General features: G+C 35.5%; 1 protein-coding gene across 4 annotated transcripts in view; it reads left to right on the forward strand.

Annotated features, from left to right (window-relative positions):
* NUBPL (NUBP iron-sulfur cluster assembly factor, mitochondrial) overlaps positions 1 to 8,682 on the forward strand; it is a 227,801-nt gene extending 219,119 nt beyond the window's left edge. For 3 of the 4 annotated variants that reach the window (XM_063090625.1, XM_063090627.1, XM_063090629.1), the window contains one exon: positions 6,760 to 8,682. In XM_063090625.1, coding sequence (XP_062946695.1) covers positions 6,760 to 6,819 — 60 coding nt within the window. In that variant the 3' untranslated portion in view covers positions 6,820 to 8,682. Of the gene's footprint in view, positions 1 to 416; positions 485 to 6,759 lie in introns of all 4 variants that reach the window. The other variant, XM_063090628.1, reaches the window with a different exon arrangement.
* Positions 8,683 to 21,254: the final 12,572 nt, after the last annotated feature.

Consider the following 21,254-nt stretch of genomic DNA (forward strand, 5'->3'; position numbering starts at 1 on the left):
TGAATATAGGGTAATTGTATAAACCATGAGAGATGGGATTTTCATTGCATTTATTTTAATAAATATGATTGGAGAGGTGGGATGGAAAGACTAGTAGTTTCATTAGCCAACATCATTGGGGGATACAGCTGATAGATTTTCAAAGTTGCTGAAACATAAACTCTTTTATTTTGACCTTTTTTAGAATAGAAATAAAATCAATCAGATGTATATTTTTTCTAAGTAGTACTTGCTGTTTAACTTAGAAACTATGTCATCATTTGGTACATCAATTTTGATGTAGTTTTTGTGCTCCTTTGCTGAACAGCCCCAGTCGATCTTCTAATAGTTTTTCTTTTCTTTTTTCTTAGCTAATAGGCATAACTTTATAGTACTATTATTTTGTCCATCCATAATTACTACCCCTTTCATTCTAGCTTGCTGCCTCTAATCTTCTGTGAGCTGGAAAATAGAAGAACCAAGTTTGGTTAGAGCTATAAATAAAGTAAGAATAAATTAACAGTTAGAAATCTCGGATAAGTAGAGTCATTTTGAGTTATCAGGGGCCCAGAGGTCCTTTCCCTTTCTTAAGGGTCGGCAGTTATGGTATAGGTGATTGAGTTGCTGACAGTACGATCTCTGAGTAAATATGGTATAACAGTTATCATTGTTTTTCTATTCTCCGTCTTTTTGGTATTAAATGTTAAATTTCCTCTTCAGCCAGTCTTAGAAATCTTTTAGATAAGCAAAAACCATAACCCTTTATCTCTTTCATAATTGAAGTCCAGCAATCCCAACTGTCATACCTGTGCTTAATTCAATAAATGAAAAGTTGTATGAAAATTGAGGGTTTTTAAAAAATCACACACTTTTCTTTTTTCTTCTTTTTGTTTTGTTTTGTTTTTTGGCAGCTGGCTGGTACAGGGATCTGAACCTGTGACCTTGATGTTAAATCTCTAACCAATTGAGTTTACTGGCCAGCCCCAAAATTACAAGCTTTTTAATACCTCCCAAGAACAGGCTATTTAAAGACATTTCATGGCAATTCCTTATGAATGAATAATTACTTATTCATTTATTTAAATTATGAGTTTAGATTTTTAATATATTTTTCACCTGTCCATTACTGCTTTTTTCTTTGAAATTCATTAAAAGTAAGAAACATTTCAACAAAGTTAGAGGAATGTATTATTACAGAGAACATATAGCAGTCACCCAAAGATAATGTGATTTAAAAAAACAGTGTGTGTGGAGATGTTGGAGTTATATGTTTGTTTTTTTTTTTTTTTTTGAGTTATATGTTTTTATAATTCAATCTACATTCACCTAAATATTACACCCATTATTTTGCTGGGTGACATTTATGAGAGTCTTAGGACAGTCTAAACCTTTGTGGTTTGGGCTAGATTTTATTTGGTGTGGTCTCTGAAGAAATGATGAGAATTTCCTGTACCACATTGTTACCTCAAGTATGAAGACTTCTAAGCAATTTTAAGATTTACACACAGCCATAAAAAGGGAGAGATGTGGTGCCTTGTATTTTGCTCTCTTCCCATGGAAAACACTACTTCCTTTTCTTATATTGCAGACATTTGTTATTAATCATCTTCCTAATAATAGTAACAATTACAACATGCCGGACACTGTTAGGCATTTTATTTGTATCGTTTCTATCCTCACAACAACTAAATGTAGATAGTTCCCATATTGCAGCTGAAGAAACTGAAACTCAAAGAAGTTAAATAATTTTCCCAAGGTCACTGAGCTATTAAACAGTAAGATGTGATTAAAAGACAAGTCATTTTTTCTCAAATGTTGGCCTCTTTCCATTATATCACCTTCTGGATCCTCTACTAATAACTACACTTCAATTTCTTCTGAGAGACTGCTACAGTGCTTAGGTGCATTAAACACATTATTTTATTTGATTCTCATAGCATCTTTATGAGGGAGGTATAGCCTCCATTTTTTCAGATGAAGAAGCAGAAGTTCATTTACATTAAGGAACTTGTCCGGAATAGTACTGGAGGCCACTTCCGTACCCAGCTCTGATACCGCAGCCTATGCATTCTCTTCCCGAAGCAGTAACTGCAAGATCAGTTCAGTGTCTTTTTATTATATATATAAGCTCTCTTTCAGTTCACCTCCTTCTCATAATATCACATAGATCTAGAGAAGAGGATGAGTAGACTCTGCCCCTCTGGCTCTATTGTCATGCACAACCACAGGGCATACAGAGGATCTTAATCTGGGTCTAAGAAGCCCCTGAAATTATATCCAGAATGTGTGAAGGTGCATTTTTCTGGAGAATTGGACAAGAGCTTTGTTAGATTTTCAAAGGTGGGGAGGGGGGTTTCTTCATGGAAGGAAAAGCTCTACATCTACGTCAATGTGGGACTTCATTACCAAATTTGACACTTTCTAAGTGTGACCTTAAGCAAGTTCCCTAACGTCTCTCAACCTTTCCCTCCATCTATAAATTGATGTAAAAATGAGGAGGATTAAATGACATAGTACTGTGAAAATATTTTGAAAAATGCCAACTGTTGTAAGGGGCAACAATAATCAACCACAATGTATATCGACAAAATAAAATTAAAAAAAAGAAAAATGCCAACTGTAGAATACAACTGTATTTACTGCCTTTTGAAACTTCCTATATAAAATGTCATGACACCGAATGTCTTTTACCTTTATTTAAAGGGCCAAGTCACACTTATGCCCTTCCCCTTACATAGCATCAAGTAAGTGCCACTCATTGATGGCATTTAAAAACCAGAGTAGCAGAATTTAAATCATGAGATAAGAGTAGAATTCCCAGCTTCAACATTAAAGATATTAAGTTGTAGATATTAGGAAGCCATGATTGAGTTCTAGAATCAGGATCCTTCTGGTTAGTCTTGTGATGAATCTTGCCTCCTGATAACTCTCTTTCCTCTTCCCTTATGAACTCAAATGGAAACGTACTCTCAGAAACTGTCACAACTCTTGCAGCAGATCCTATTGTATTTGTGAAAGCTTAATGCCCATTCTGTCTGCATGTCTTCATTTTACAAATGAAGGGAATATTTATTTTTCAACATGGAAAACTTTGGCAAAAGTTAATGGGATAAAGCCTATAAAATTGGTTATTAATCATTAGCCCCTTAGACTGACACGTTTTGTTTTTTTACTTTTAGGGGTTGACCTACAGGCAACATTATCAATCAGTAAAAGTTTCATCTTTAGCTTTTTGCCTTCCTTCTTACTCCACCATCTCCTCTTCCATCACTCCCTCCCCAACACCAAGTGTAAGAGTTCTCATTCTCTGCCCAAAAAATCCTTTAAAATTAGGCATCGGGAGTTTTACTCTCCCAGTAACATTTAACTTTCAGAAGAGGCAAATGCTAAAAAGGCAGTGATTAATTCAAAGAATTGTAGTGAATTTGAGCTATCATTGGGAAAGTTGGAAGGGGTTACAGTACCAGTTAAAAAGCACTAACAGGCTGCTGCTTGCGCACCCAATGGGCAAAACCTTCATATGTGCACCACTTAGGAAAGGGGAGAAAGTGAAACTCCAAATGTGAGTAATGCAAAGTAGCTAGAGAAAGCAGTGGAAGAAGGAAAAGGCAAGGGATACTTAGAATTCAGAACTCTCAAATTCAGTAACATTGCCTCAGGCTGGTGTGATTATAATTGTTTACTTGACTAAAACTACCTTTTGCCTTTGACTAAGACCAGGACACACGGAATGGACGCTTGAATGATAATTTTGTGGTTTTGTCTTTTTTATCAAGTAAAAATATGCTTAGCATAAAAAAAGATGTGCTGTAAGGTGTTCCTGGTAAAGACTTTCAAATGTAAGTGGAAACTTTATTATCCTATAATTTCTAAACTATCACCTCACAGTCTTAATATGAAATGACTGTGTATGACAACTTAGAACATCAGATCTTTAAAAACAAAGACAAAGGAAAAAAGCTGTCCATAAAACTTCTTGCACTTTGATTACCATTCATTCCTTGTCACTTGTTAATGGTAGAGCAGATGAGTAGGGTCCAGCTGTATTATCTGCGCCTCTAGATGACATAATAGAAAGATCTCGAATAAGAGAGAAGGCTTAGTCTGTGTAGAATTGAGTTGATGAAAGAAGAGAGTATTAATAGAGTGGGAAGGGCTGGCCGGTTAGCTTAGTTAGAGGATGGCTCTGATAACACCAGGTCCAGGGTTCCATTCCTGTACTAGCCAGCTGCCAAAAACAAAACAAAAATTTTCTGTATATAAATTTTCAAGGTCAAGTTCAGATCCCCATTCTGGCCAGCTACCAAAAAAAAAAAAAAGTTTGAGAAATCTCAGTCATATCTTTTATGTGTGATGTGTGTGTATGTGTTAATTTTTTGCTCGTTATGGATCAAACAAAAGTGAGGGAATTTAACTATTCCTCAGGTGGAGAAAGTGCCCAAAGGACATGTTCATGATGTTCATATGTGCTCTTTAATGAGATTGTAAATTTCTTAAGGGCGTAATAAAAATAGCAGCAGCTACAAATATTTATTATTTGCTTCCTTGGTGCCAGCACTTCACATGCCTTTTTCTCACTTACCCTTTCCTGCAAACCCTTTGAGGTGGATATTATTATTATAATCATTTTACACATGTGGAAACTGCGTCCAGAAAGGTTAAGTAACCTGCCCAAAGCTTCACAGCTACTAAGTAATGAAGCCAAGATTCTAAACCTTGTCTACTGGACTTCCTGGCCCCAACTCTTCACCAGAGAGATGTTGTGCCTGTCTCTTGTGTCATAATGATCCACAGATTTCTCAACACGATGCCTTGAATTCAGTAAAAACCAAAGTGTATTTTTTGAAATGATACTGCATTGGCTGAAAAAATTCAGTCTCAACAGTTTCATAGAAATTGAAACTGCTAAACTAAGCACTTTTAGTGATTTCTCTGCAAATGGCAATCTAACCAGTACTTTGAGTATGATATATTGAAAGTCTGAGCTTGAAAACAGACTATTAAAAAGCAAAGGTTAAATGTGGCAAATTTGATTATTCTGGAATCTTTCCGTTTATTTTGTATTCTGATAAGTTTATGTCTTTAATTTAACGTAGACAAGTACTAAAAGATTACAGAATGATGGCCGTGTCTCAGCTGACTCTAGTGAACTTTAAATTTTCTTCACAAAATATTAGGCATAGACACATAGAAAAGCTACTAGGAGATAAAAGGTATTTACAAAGATGTATGGGTGAAAATCAGCACATTAGATTCGAGGGAAACATTTCATTTTAAGTACAAGTTATTTCCATTTCTAAACAAAAACTATTTTTGTTAACTATAGCAGAGAGTGAACACATTTTTAGACTATGCATTATGATTGTAATTACTTGTAGTTCGGGTTTCTGTTTTATAAATGGTGTAGTGGAAAGAACTGGGCTTTAGAATCAGTTGGACCCAGGTTTGAAGCCTGCTGACTTCATGACCTTGAGCAAACAACTCCCAGTTTCTTCATCTAAGTTGAGATGCTTGTTTTACATGATTAAGTGAGACTACTTACATGAAGTACGTGGTATAGTAGGTACTCAGTAAAAAAGTTTAAAGCCTTTTTTATGTTTTGAGAGCTTTTCCTTTTTAAAAGGACCCTCTTAAATAAAATTTTGACACTTTTCTGGAAAATAAAACTATTCAGCTGTTAGTGCTAAAGCTTAGTCTTTAAAAATGAAAACATGCTTAAAGCACTTTATCAAGTCAGGGCAAACAGAACTCAAACATCTCTTTCCAGCATGCAAAGTCTGGGAGTTGGTCAGCCTAGGTTCAAAGCTCAGCTCATCTCCTACAAGTTGTAATGTTTGGACAAGACTGTGCACACTTCTGGGTCTTGGTTTCCTGTCTGTAAAGTGGGAATAATGACAGAATTTACCGCCTAGGGTAACTATGAGGATAAATGAAATAATACTTGGCAAATATTAAGTGCTCAGTAAATTTTAGCCATTATTATTAGTAATAGTAGTAGTATGTACATAATTCTAAGTATATCAATGTAGAAATTAATGGTTTTAGAAAATCTTACTATTATGTTTTACAGTTACTTTTTATGAATAAGATAGGGGAAATAAGTAATATTTGCACTGCAGTTATTTAAAAGATCTCTTTAAATATAAATATCATGACCATTGTTCTAACTAGAACATGTGGGCAGTGGGTTAGTTTGTGGCCTACTCTTGCACTGGGGATCCCAGAGATGAAGAGTTTAACAGCTGAACCAGGAATTCCTCCATGATATACCAAAATTCACCAGGTGAGGGAAGCTGTAGGTGCTGGTATTGCACACATTCTCAGGTAGATGAAAAAAAAAAAGTGCTTTCCAAAAATAAACCATAGGGTAGTAATAAATAGTCCTCCTTAAAATGGCTAACAGCTCTTATGCCAAAGAAGTTCTCGCCATATCTCACTCAGGAAATTAATTTGTCAGAAGAGGAATGTGTAGTTTTTCTGCAACTAGACTGGGTTGTTGGTTTGCTGACGCTGGGATTAGAGTTTGAAAAACAATAGTTGCTGGTACTAAATATTTTTTTAGAAAGTCACCTTCCAAATAATTACCTTCCAAATAATCCTTTTTCCCCTGCCCCACCTGCAATGTACACAGCATTATCTCCTCACTGCTGTCACTACTCATTTCTTCATTTCACTCAGCCTTTTTACCATCAAATACAGTGGGCATCTATGGCAAACAGGTCATATCATTCCATGTCTGCTGGGAAGAATTATAGAACAAATGAGTCTGTTCTTTTCCAGGCCAAAGCTTACCTGAGGATTGCTGTGGAAGTGGTAAGAAGATTGCCACCACCAGAATGATTCCCCAGGTGTCCTGGAAATTTGCCTGGTACTTGTCACTAGGAGGACCTTTGGAAATCAGCAGTGTGGTGGTGGAACCTACAAAAGTAATAGCAATTGTTTTCTTTTATTTCTGAGGAAATAACGTCTTATTTTCAGATTTGATTTGCTAAGTTACGACTCACAAATAAAATTTTTATGTATTAATGCTAACTGATATAGTTAGGAATTTTTTAAAAAGCTGATGTGTACCAACTGCACAGAACTGCATTTTATTTTATTGAACTATTGGAGAATAGTTTCTTTTGAAAAGTCACGAGCTTGTGATGTTACAAGCACAGTTTGGGAGAGAACGGCACTCTTTTTAGAGTTAGTCATTTAAAGGATTTGCCAGATTTGTGTATGTGCATAAGTATGACACCTCCCCACAAGGCAGTTTAGTCTGGATTTAAATCTTGCCTCTAGTTCTATCTTGGACACATTCTCAAAATAGGTGAACTTCAGCTTCTTCACTTGGATCAGACTCTACCCCAGACTGATGAATATGAATCTCCATGGGTGGGGCCTGGACATGTGTGTTTTTAACAAGATCATAATGATTTTGATAATGATGGCAATGATAATAATAATTACAGCTAACATTTATCAAGTGCTTTCTCTGTGTCCTTATAGTTAATCTTCAATTTTTATGAGTGAGGTACTACATAATCTCTATTTTATAGATGAGGAAACTGAGGTATGGGAAAGTTAAGTGTCTTGCTGAGAGTTAATATTTCTAGCAGGTGATAGAGCTGGGATTTGGACTTGGGTAGTTGGATACTGGATTCCTCCTTCTGTATACAAATGTGTGTTTAATTTCAAAAGAGGGATATAGTATCCAGCATTTCCTCAAACTTATTTTGCCATGAAATTCAGCCCCCCTTTTAGGAGCATTTCATGGAGTTCATGTTTCAAAAAACACACATTGGAAAACATGTATCTTGTCTAATTGAAGCTTAGAGAGAGAGTCAAGGACTTTGCAAGGTCAGATAGATAGTTATAAAGCTGCAAGTACAGTAATGTGTTACTTAACAAAGGGGATATGTTCTGTTCTGAGAAACTCGTCATTAGGCAATTTCATCATTGTGCCAGCATCATAGAGTGTACTTTCACAAACCTAGATGGTGTAGCATCTAGGCTATGTGGTATAGCCTATTGCTCTGATCACCGTGATGATGATATATGTCATCCGTTTTTGACTGAAACATTGGACTGTACTGATAAGAGTCATTTGTTAATTGGCAGTTACAAGGAAATGGTCTATGACCTTTGGCAGATATTTTCACATCCTTTGCTCTGTAGTTATCAGCCAGAAAGTTAGGCAAAGAGTTACACATTATTATAAACATGTTTTCACACAAAAACCTGTACATAGATATTTATAGCAGCTTTATGTGTAATAGCCAAAACAACCCATATTTTCTTCAATGGGTAAATGGTTAAACAAATCATGATACATCTGTACCATGAAATACTACTCAGCAGTAAAAAATAAGAAATATGGATACATGCACAACCTGGATGAATTCCAGAGAATTATGCTGAGTTAAAAGGCCAATTTCCAAAATTTATGTACTATAGAATTTCATTTATATACATTCTTGAAATGAAAAGATTGTAGAAATGGAGAACAGATTAGTGGTAGCTGTGTTAAGGAGGGGGTGGGGACAAGAGGGAATTGAGTATGGCTATACAAGGGCAACATGAGGGATCCTTGTGATGATGGAAATGTTCTGTACCATGCCTTTATCAGTGTCAATATCTTGGTTGTGATCTTGTTCTGTAGTTTTGCAAGATGTTACCACTGGGGGGTATTGGATAAAGGGCAGGGAATCTCTATTATTTCTTACAACTGCATGTAAATCTATAATTTTCTTGAAATAAAAATAAAACTTTAATTAAAAAACAAAACAAAATATGTGCTGCTGTATCTGAACTGAAGTTTCCCAGACTAAATTATCCATCCTAATTAATATCATGAATAAAAGTCTTTGTGTACACACAGTAATCATCATTCATCACTCTGAGAAGGAAGTAGTGACTTAAAGTTGAAGATATTTATTTGTGTTTTTATTGTCTATTTAAGAGGGGGGCAGTATACGTGATCATTGAACACTTCTGAACACTGAGATGCCAGTACTTAAACTAATCTTAACTTTACCTGGAAAAGGAAAGACTTAAACAAACTCCAGAGTGCTTAAAGTTGTGTGCCGTAATTTAATACATCTCATGAGGAAATGGGAAAGATAGTCTTTACTCATAAGTACGTGACTTAGAGAAGATCCACATATATCCCTTTCTCCTTCTTCTTCACCTGACTACTTTCTACAGATGGTTGGAGGAAAGCTACTGAAAAAAATGGTGGTTGGAGCATATATGCAGTTTTGGAAGCGGAGGAAGGGAAAGTAGGTGTAAAAGCAAGAACTAAGCTTATTCTAAAATTTTCCCTAGAGCAGCCTTTATTAAGCTTCAAGGAGCTGACTTCAAAGACAGACTCTCAAGCACAGCTAGTCTGCCTGTTGTTAAGAGGTAATATTTATTCCTCATTCTTCTCGCTTCCATAGAGTGTGGAAAATTTCCATTCTATCCGAGAGTAAGTTCCCTCACTCACTCCATTCCAGGAAAGGAGAAGTGACTCATCTTATGGGAAAATTTCTTCCTGAAGCCTTCTACATTTCTTTGATTTCAGCCAAATTCTAAGTTTTCTGAGGCAGGGAAACCTGAAGTTGTCCATCTCTGCCTTGGACTTGGGTGGCAAGTCTATCTAATTTAGGGTTAGGGTATTTGGTAGCCCATTGTGGTCACATATCCTCTAATCCAGCTTTTGTCAGTAATAAAGCTATTTTGCCTTTACCTGAATTCCATGTCTCTCAGTTCCAAAGAGGAGAAAATCCCCCAACCCCTACTCCAATTTAAGAAAACACAAAATACTTTTATAGAATCCTAGAAAATTAGAACTGAAGAGTATATTAGAGTTCAGATAGTACCACCACTACATTTGAAACATGTCTAGTAAAAAATAAGTTCACCAATAGCCAAAAATTCTTTTGGGGGAGGGAGAAAATTGTGAAGTATAATACACACATATATAGTAAAGCACAGAAGACATAAATGTACAGCGTAATTAATTATTCATAAAATGAATAACCATGTAATTACCACCAGATTAAGAAATAGGACACTGCCAGCATCCCAGAAGCCCCAATGTTTTCCTCCTTCCCTTACAAAGTTAACCATGTTCTGATGTATTAACACCTAAGCCTGTGTCCATAAACTTTATAGTTTTGCCTATTTTTTGGAATTTTTATTAAGTGGAATCATACAGTATGCTTTTGCTGTATATTATGTTTCTGAGATCTATGTCTGTTGATGCTTGTAGCTGAGATTTATTCGTGTTCTTTGCTGTAGAATATTCCATTGTTTGGATATACTGTATACAATTTACCCATTCTACTGCACACGGACATTTGGATTGATTCCAGTGTTTTACTATTACAAATAATGCTGCTCTGAACATTCCTGTACATATTTTCTTGGTGTTCATGCACTCGAATTTCTATTGGGTTATATCTAGGAGTGGAATTACTGGTAGTTGTTTAGTGATATCTCACTGTAGTTTTAACTTGCATTTCCTTGATGACTAATGCTGTTGAGCCCCTTTACATGTATTTATTGGCTAATTGGATATCCTCTTTTGGGAAGTGCCTAGTCAGATTTCTTATTTATTTTTCTGTTGTACTGTTGGAGTGCTTCATATATTTTTGTTATGAATCCTTTGTCAGTTCTATGTGTTGCAGATGTCTTTTCCCACACTTCGGCTTGCTTTTCCCCTCTCTTAATGGTGTCTTTTGATATGCAGAAGATCTGAATTTTAGTGTCTTTTTTTTTTTTTGTGCCATACCCCATGTTCAGGAAGGTATTATCCTATAATAACTTTTGAAGGTATAATTGTTTTGCCTTTTACATTTGGTTCTACAATCCACCTGGAATTGTTTGTTTGTTTTGGTTATTAGGTGAGGTAGGCTTTAAGTTATATATTTTTTCCTTGTGGGTATCTAATTATCCCAGTACCACTGGGACTTTCTTTACTTCCACTGTTCTGCAGTATCACCTTTGTTGTAAATTAAATGTCTCTGTTTCTGGGCTAAGTATTGTGTTCCATTGCTTTATTTGTCTGTCTTTGTACCCGTAACTCATTGTCTTGTTTTTCTTGTTGTTATCACCTTGTTGCTCTTCAAAAATATTATGGCAATTTATGATTCTTTGAATTTCCATATAAACTTTAAGGCTAGCTTGTGAAGTCCAAGAACAACAACAACAAATTACTGGGGAGAATTTCAGTTTTTCTTAGGATGGAGATGACTGGAAAGAGTATCATACTCTGACTTACACCAGGAAAAACTGCATGACCTACAAAACCATAACTTTTCTTAAACGCATCAGAGAACTGAAGTTGCAGTACAGCCAAGTAGCTTGAAATCTAAGGAAAGACATGCCCTCCAAGGAGAGACAGGATGCAAGCACTGCCTCACCTCTGGTAAGGCACAGAAGAGATGCCAAGCTCCCTACAAACAAGCAAGAAAAAAATTAAGTGAAAAATTTTAACAAATTGCTAAAAGCTGAGTGTGGGATCAAAGGAGAATCTAGAATTACTGGAAGGAGAGTTTGAACTCACAAGAGTTTGCTCCATTGACCTCATTAGGTGCCTAAGAGAAGAATCGAGTGCAGGACAGGGAACTGGGGAAAGCCTTCCTTAGTGATACAGGTGTGGAGAAAGGGAGCAGCTGCCACTGTGAGAAAAGCACAAGGCCCTGCCGAGACCCTTCTTCCCGAAGAACAAATACCATAAGTTATGGGGGAAGGGCTGCAAACTTGTCCTCAGAGCACAGATAAAGACCCATTATGACTGGAGGAGAGGAAATACAAATATCCTCAACTCCTGGGGGAGAAACAGGAAGCCATCCTAGTCCCAGGCCATTAAAGATATCCTATCACCAAGGAAAGGGTGGGATCTCTGAGAAAACCCAAAAGCTGAGGCTGGTTCAGAACAACAGAGATCCCTGTGCCTCAGGTATCAAGCAACAGCAGTCTGTTGCTGGAAGAGGGGAAAAGAATGTGAATAGAGAGAAGGTCAAAAGCTAAGGGTAGAGCAGGAACATTAAGAAAAAAAAATCCTTTGGCAACCCAGCCTTTGACTTACACACAAAATAATACTAGAGGGATATGAAGCTCTAGTGGTGAACTGAAGGTAACTGTAACAACACCAAAAACTAAATAAGATGAACTCCTGACCAGACTGACTCAGTCCTGCACACTAAAGTTCTAGCAGAAGACAACACATACTCATTTCTAGCTGTAAATGTCATTTTTACTTCAGTCTCTACTGTCCTACACATGATACTCAACATTCAACTAAAAACAAACAAATAAGCAAAAGCAAGCAAAAAAAATTAAGCCCCTGCCAAGAGAACCAGACACAGAGATGACCCACATGTTGGTACTATCATTTAAGGAATTTTAAGTGCCTATAATTAATATGTTAAAGGGCCTAATGGGAAATGTGGACAACACACTTGAGCAGATGTGGAATTACAGCAAGGAGGTGGAAATCATAAGAAAAAGTAAAATTGAAACGCTAGAAATAAAAAAAACAGTAATGGAGATGAAGAATAGCTTTGGGCTTATCAGTAAACTCGACACAGATGAAGAAAGAATCAGTAAACTTGAAGATAGGTAAAGAGAACTACCCACATCGAGGCATAAAGAAACTAAAAAGTTAAAAAAAACAATACACACAGCATGAAAGAGCTGAGGATAAACTGTCATCTCATAAGGAGAAGGGAGGGACTGTGGGGCGGATGAAATATTTAAATAGATAACTGCTAAGAAATAAAATCTCAAAATAAAAGATGTCAAACCACAGAATTCACTAAGCTCAGAGAGCTTTAAGAATCCCCAAGCAGGATTTTTAAAACCTAATTACATTATTTTGAAACTGTTGAAAAACAGAGGGAAAGAGAAAATCTTGAAGTCAGTAAGACAAAAAATGCACACTACATACAAACAAAAATAAGAATTATAGATGATCAGCTGTATGTAAACCATAAGACAATGGAGTGACATCTTTAAAGTGCTAAAATTAACAAACAAAACAAAACTGTCAATCCAGAATTTTATACCAATGAAAATAATTCAAAAAGGAAATTTTTTTTCAGATAAGAGCTGAGAGAATTCATTAACAGCAGACTATACTACAATAAATATTAGAGGAAATTCTTCAGGCAGAAGGAATAGAGTATCAGACAGAAACTTTGATCTGTACAAAGAAATTAAGATCACTAAAAATGGTCAATACAGGTTGAGTTTCCCTTATCCAAAATGCATGGGACTAGATGTGTTTCAGATTTTGGGTTTTTGGATTTTGGGATATTTGTACTATACTTACTGATTGAGCATCCCTAACTCCAGAATCCAAAAATGTTTGAGTGTGACCTCTGAGTGTCATGTCAGCACTCAAAGAGTTTTGGGTTTTGGAGCATTTCAGATTTCAGATTTCTGGATTAGGGATGCTCAACTTTACAAGAAATACTTATTGTCTAATTTTTAATCATTCTAAAAGACAATTGACTATCTAAATAAAAAATAACAATATATTTTGGGTTTATAGAAAGTATAAAAGTAAAATATATGGCAGCAGTAGCAGAAAAGATGAAGGGGATATATTGAGAGTATACTGTTGTAAGATTCTTACACTATAGGAGAAATGGTATATTATTTGAAGGTAGATTGTAAGTAAACCCAAACATTATAAATTATAAAACAACTACTAACTTTAAAAAAAAATGAAGTTAAAAAGCCAGTAATGAAGATAAAGTGGAATTATAAAAAATACTTGATCCAAAAGCAAGCAGCAATAGAGGTACAAAAGGAACAAAAAACAGCAAGATGGAAGATTTTAATCCAAACATATTGGTAATTACAGTGAACATGAATATTCCAAACATACTAAAAGACAGAGATTGTCAGATTGGGGGGAAAAAAGCAAGACCTAACTGTGTACTATCTAAAAGATATCCATTTTAAATATAAAAACATAAATAGATTAAAAGTAAAAGGTGGAAAAGATATAAATGTAAACATTAATCAAAAGAAAGGTGAGGTGGCCATATTATCAGACATCATAGACTTCAGACATTACCAGAGATGAAGAGGGATATTACATAATGACAAAGATGTTAATTAGCCAAAGAGATGTAACAATTCTAGACTTGTATCCACCTAACAAAACAGCTTTGAAATACAAGAAATAAAAAATAAAAGTAAAAGTAAATCAGAAGAATCCACGATTGTAGTTGGAGACTTTAATACTCCTCTCAGTGTCAATGGAAGAAGAACAGATAATCAGTAAGGATGGGAAGACCTGAACAACACTAATCATCAACATTTATAGGCCATCTATCCCCTAATAGCAGAATACACATTTTTAGTGCACATAGGACATTCACCAAGATATAGACCACATTCTGGGCCATAAAACATACTTCAACATATTTATCATAACTGAAATTGTGTAAAATATGTTTTTTTATTGTAATAGAATTAAGTAACAAAAAGTAATCTGGAAATTCCCAAATATTAGAAGATAATACAGTTCTAAATTACCCATGGGTCAAAGAGGAGGGAAGAAAGGAAATTATGAAATATTTTGTACGAAGTAGAAATGAAAATAAAACATATCAAAAATTGTGGGATGCAGCTACAGCAATAATTAGGGGGAAATTTATAGCAGTAAATGCTCATATTAGGAAAGAAGAAAGATCTCATATCAGTGAAGTAATGTTCTACAATAAGAACATAGAGACAGAAGAACAAATGAAACCCAAAGCAGTGGAAGAAGGAACCAATGAAACTGAAAAGAAAAGCAATAGAGAAAATCATGAAATGAAAAGCTGGTGTTTTGAAAAGATAGGGAAAATTGACAAACCTCTAGCCAGACTTCTTAAGAAAAGAGAGAAAGAAGACATAAATCACCAAGTCAGGAATGAAAAGGGGGCATTACTAAGATCTTACATGCATGAAAAGGACAATAGGAACTATTACAAAGAACTTTATGCTCATAAAATTGACAAGTTCAATGAAACAAATGCCTTGAAAGAAATTACCAAAGCTCACTCAAGAAATATATAACCTGAATAGTCATAAATCACTTGAAGAAATGTAATTCATAGTTGAGAACCACCACCAACAACAAAAAACTCCAGGCCCAGATGCCTTCACTGGCAAAATCTGTCCAACATTGAAGAAGAAAGTAATACCAGGTCTACACAAACTTTTCCAGAAAATAGAAGAGGAAGGAACACTTCCCAACTCATTTTATGAATCCAGTATTACCCTGACACCCACACCACACAAAGACAGTAGAAGAAAAAAAAGACTACAGGCAAACATTACTCATTAACATAGACACAAAAATCCTCAGGAAAATCTTACTTAATTGACTCCAGCATTATATAAAAAGGATAATGCATATGACCAAGAGGTCATTTTCCTGGGAATGCAAGTTTGGTTCAGCATTTGCAAATCAACCAGTGTAAACAGCAGATTAAAGAAGAAACAGGCTAAAGCAGAACAGACTTTAGAAAAACAGAAAAAGTTTTTCTTTGAAGAAGAAAACAATATGTTTATCTCAGTAGATACAGACAAAGTAAATGATAAAATTCATTTATTTATGATAAAAATTCTCAGCAAACTGGAAATAGAAGATAACTTTTTCAACCTAATAAAAGGATTCTATAAAAACTACAGCTAACATCCTAGCTAATGGCGAAAAACACTGCAAGGCTGTCCATGCTCATTTTATTCAATATTGTTCTGGAGGTCTTATCCAGTGCAATAGAAAAAATAAATAAAAGCATACATGTTGGAAAGGAAGAAATAAAACTGTCTTTGTTCACAGACAACTTATTGTCCATGAAGAAAATTCCAAAGAATATGCAAAAAAAGCAACTAGAACCAATAAGTGGATTTAGCAGAGTTGCAGTATGCAAGGTAAATATACAAAAATCATTTTTCTGTATACTAGCAATGAACAATTAGAAATTGAATGGAAAAAGTACAATTTACAGTAGCACCCCCAAAAACCCATGAAATATTTACATATAAATCTAGTGAGATATGTAAAAGATCTCTTATGCTGACAGCTAAAATACTAATGAAATAAATCAAAGAAAATATGTAAGTGGTGAGAGATACCATGTTCGTGGTTTGAAAAATTCGATATTAAGATACCTGCTTTCCCCAATTGATCTATATCCAATGTGATCCCAATCAAAACCCTATGAGACTTTTTTTTTTTTTTGAGTTTGACAACTTGGTTCTAAAATTTATGTGGAATAAAGAGGGTCCAGAATAGCCAAAATAATTTTGAAAAAAATTTTAAAATATGGGAGACTTATACCACCTGATTTCAAGACTTATTATAAAGCTACAGTAATCAAAACAGTGTGATGATATTGGTGTAAAGATAGAAATATAGATCCATGGGACAGAAGAGAGAATTTAGAAATAGACATACACAGATATGATAACTTGATTTAAAACAAAGGAGCCAAGTCAGTTCAATGGAGTAATGGGTAATCTTCAGCAGTTGTGTTTGAACAATTAGACATCTTTTGACAAAGAAGTGAAACTCACCCTATGCCTTACACATCTACCAAAAAAAAAAAAAAAAAAAAAAAAAAAAACCATCAAAATGGATCATAGACCTAAATGTAAATCTAATACTATGAAATTTCTAAAAGGAAAATGTAGAGGAAAATGTTCATGATCTTGAGTTATGCAAAAATTTCTTAGGACTCAAAAATCACTACAAAACTATAACAAAAAGTTGATAGCTTGTTCTTTATCCAAACTAAAACTTAGCAATTTGAAAGATACTTATGAAAATTAAAAGGCAAGTTAGAGACTGGGAGAAAACATTTGTAAAATATATATCTGATGAAAAATTTGTATCAAAACTACATAAAGAACTCTCCACTAATAAGACAAATAACCCAATTTAAAAATGGGTGAAGGATTTGAATAGACACTTCACCAAAGAAAAGATATCATTGAAAAATAGTGTGAAAATGCCCCACATTTTTAGTCATTAGGGAAATGCAAATTAAAACCACATGAGATACCACTACAAAGCCACTAAAATGGCTATGCTTAGAAAGATTGACCATACCATGTGTTGGTGACAGTGTGGATCTGCTGGAACTCTCATACACTGTTGGTGGAAATGTAAAATAGTACCACTTTGGAAAACAGTCTAGCACATTCTTAAATAAAGATGCACTTACCATACATTCTAACTGTTCTGCTCCTAGATATTTACCCAAAAGAAATGAAACATATACCCACGTGAAGACTTATATACACATATTCCTAACAGCTTTTTAAATAATATCCAAAAGCCGGAAACCCCTCAAATATGCCTCAAAAAATGATTGGATAAACAGTTTTATATATCTAAACAATAAACGTTTCTCAACAATAACTTGGAATGAATTATTGATACAGTAACATACATGCATCTTAAAATAATAATGCTGAATGAGAGGGGCAGAGAAAAAAAGAGTGTAGCCTGAATAATTCCATTTATATATAGTCCTGGAAAATGCAAACTTAACTACTTGGCATAGTGGACGAGTGGTTGCTTGGAGAGCCTGGAGAGTACTGGGTAAGAAAGGTGGTGGAGAGAGGAATGGGTTAAAAAGGAAATGAGGAAACTTTTCAAAGTGATAGAAATGTCCTTGATTCCAATGTTACTTGATTCTGGTGATGGTTTCGCAGATGTATATATAGGTCAAAACTCACACAATTTCACTCTTTAAATATGTGCAATTTATTGTGCACCAGTTCTACTTCAATAAAGCTATTTTTAAAAAAGGATGCATTAATGCTTTATGGTATTGGATTATACTTTTCAGAATATTTTTATGAGTAGTTGACTCTTTTTAAGTGCCTAAAATGTCACAAATTTACATATATCAAATCCCCTTTTCAAAGTCTCATTTTTTAAAAACTGAAGATACCTTACTGAAAAAAACTAGATGAGCATTCTCTCTTCCTTTTGCTAGTTTGAGTGACTTTTGACATTTGGAGTTCAGGTTGAAACTTGAAGGATAATGAATTTAATTATTTACTTTTTTTCATCTTACTTTGCTACATCCTATTGTGTGATCTGGAACAGCAAATTGTTTTCACATTTTATACTACTTTTAAATAATTTGACTTAAAGTTTCTATAGAGCATAGTAACACTAGAACTTGGACACAGACCACTTTCCTAATCAAAAACTCTTATTTAAATAACATTTAAACCCAATGTTCAATTTAAAGTTCCTAAAAATGCTCTGAAAACTTGTCGAATTCTGAAATTGGATGGCCTGTGTAAATATCGATGTGCCATCCTTTCAACTTTTTAATTGAAAAGTAGCTGACTTTTTCCCCCGTGAATGTTAGATTGGTAACAATGATAACTTGGTTAATAGAAAAAGGATTTTTAATACAAAAGAACGTCCTTTTATTTAAAAAAGAAGACAAAAAGTGGCTGTGGAGTTGAAGATTTTTTCAAACTACCTTTCTACTGTTTATTATTTTTCATCTCATAGATATTTTAAAGTTCTGTAGTTGTTAGTTTTTGTTTCAGCTTATTTATATCCCGTGCCTTTGGTAATTTTTATACTGCAAGTTTGTTTGGGCCTTCAAAATAACATAAGTTGTCTTTTAGAAATTAAATATATCAAGCAATAATGATTTTCATGTTTTATTATTTTAATTGAGAAATAAGTTAGGAACAGTAAATTAGCTATATCTGTTCAAAGCATTAAAAAAACATTTTGAAGAGTATGGGTGTTGCAGCTGTTGAACTGTTGTTTAAACATTGTTTCTCACACTGTGCCTGATGGATTTAATTATGGTTCACACAGTTGTTTCTTTATCATCTCTTCAGATGGAGAACTATACAGATAGATACATTATAAACTATAATGAGAACATGTTATTAGGCTGTCTCTGCTGATGAAGGTATTTTCAAATTATGTTGTAAAAGACTCTTACAAATAAATTCCATTAAACACTGGCTGTCTCTTGTAATTCATTAATCTTAGTTGCTCACCTAGATCCAGTACAACAGAAAGCCAATGTATTCAAACGAAAAGACCTTACTGTGACTGGACCCAAAGGTTGGTAATAGTGACTAGCCTAAAATTTATTTAACATTTAGAGGGAAAAAATGAAAAAATGTCTTCAACTTTTTTGCAGTCCATACTTTCACCTAGGGAGCTTATACTTTAATTGAGGACACCAAACTATCACAAATTAAGTAAAATTAATAATTAGTCACCAAAATCTGACTTGTAGTACATTAGTTGTTTTAGGGAAGCAGACTGGATTTAAAAATTTATATAGGCATGCCCCTACTCAACTGGCAGATTGCAGGAAGTATGCCTGGGACCTCAGCAGCCACAGGCAGCCCTTGCCACTACTGCAGTAACTACCGCCATGCTGGTGGTCTACCACAGCCACTGTCACAGCCACTTCTGCTACAAGGACTGCTTGATGCCATTGCAGCAGCTACCATCACTGTGCAGGCAGCCCACCAACTACTCAACTGCATTGACACAAGGAGAGCACCAGTGAAGCCCAGGGAAAGAGGTGAGAGAGCACAGACCCACAACCCAGTGGCCCAGCCCACAGGGAGAATTACACTGCCACACGTGGTAGCACACCTGGGGGTGGGAGGTATGTGTGTAGCCCATGTGACTGTCTTGATCTGGAGAGAGACACATGTAGAAACCCCCAAGAGTGCAGAACCAGGATACCCAAGTAGAGTAAGGAAAAAAATACCCAATCACCACCAACCCACCACCCAACTGGGGAGACAAGGACCCAGGAGGAGCCTCTGCCTGTAGGAAAGAGGAAAGAGAAACCCCATCCATGGTTACCCATTCAAACTGAGGAGCTCCAGTATACCCCAGTGTGCTCATCAGGGTCATGAGACACTAGCCGGGGTGCCGAGAAGCTCACCTAGGGTCAGCCACCCTAGCCAAAGAGCAACAGGGCACTCAGACGCTTCTCCCAAGAACTTGAGCGCTTGCCCACATCCTCAAAAGATGAACACAGTGTCACTAACCTCAGCAAGGAATCGCTGAGTGCCCAGTGCTTAGGCCACAGATGCACTCACACCCAACTCAAACACTGAATGTAGCTGAAATACACACACAGAGACTACACTGCTGCATCTATCCAGAACCAATACTAAAAAGCCCTACTCAACGAGCAATATAAAAAACATCTACAGGAGGAAGTCTCTCTCCTCAAAGCCTACTCCAGAGTAACAAGCAGCAACTGCTCTACTAGCTGACGTCAACAAAGAGACATGAGAAATACAAAAAAACCAGAAAATATGACACCACCAGAGGAAAATAATAATTCTCAAATACTGGATCCCATACAGCAGGAAACCTTTGCAAGGACTGAAAAGGAATTCCAAGCAACGATCTTAATGAAACTCAATGAGATACAAGAAGACTCAGATGACACAATAAAATGAAAGAAACTATCCAGGATATGAAGAAGGAAATTTACAAAGAGATTAAAACCTTAAAAAAGAATGTAACAGAACTCCTGGAACTGAAGGATTCACTCAACAAAATAAACACAACAAACAGTTTAAGCAGCAGGTTAGAGCAATCAGAAGAAGGAATTTCTGATCTTGAAGATGGTCTTTTCGAAATAACCCAGGCAGACCAAAAAATAAATAAATAAAAGAAGAAAATCTAAGAGAGTTAGAGGACAACGTTAACCACTCAAACATCTGAATCATGGGTGTTCCAGAAAGGGAGGAGAAAGGAAAGGTGTTGAAAACCAATTCAATGAAATAACAGCATAAACCTTTTTCAGGTATAGGGAGAGACAGGTCCCTTCAGATCCAGGAGGTTCAAAAATTCCCAAACAGATTGAATCCAAAAAGGTCCTCTCTGAGATACAATACAGTCAAACTGGCAAGACTCAAAGGCAAAGAGAGAATCTTAAAAACAGCAAAGTGTCAAGTTACCTATAATGGAGTCTCCATGAGACTAACAGCAGAGTTCTCATCAGAAACTTCAGGCCAGAAGAGAATGGGATGATATATTCAGAATATTAAAAAAATTTTAAAAAACCCCTGCCATCCAAGAGTACTCTACCCAGCAAGGTTATCCTTCATAAATGAGGGAGAGATAGTGTATTCCCAAGAAAAACAAAAACTGCAGAGTTTACCACCACACGACCAGCCCTACAAGAAATCCTCAAGGGAGTCCTGCATCTGGAATCCAAAAAGTGATTCACTACCACAAATACACAAGAAAGAACAAACCCACTGGGAAAACA

The sequence above is a fragment of the Cynocephalus volans genome, chromosome 3 (genome assembly GCF_027409185.1).
Source record: "Cynocephalus volans isolate mCynVol1 chromosome 3, mCynVol1.pri, whole genome shotgun sequence".
NCBI lineage: Eukaryota > Metazoa > Chordata > Mammalia > Dermoptera > Cynocephalidae > Cynocephalus > Cynocephalus volans.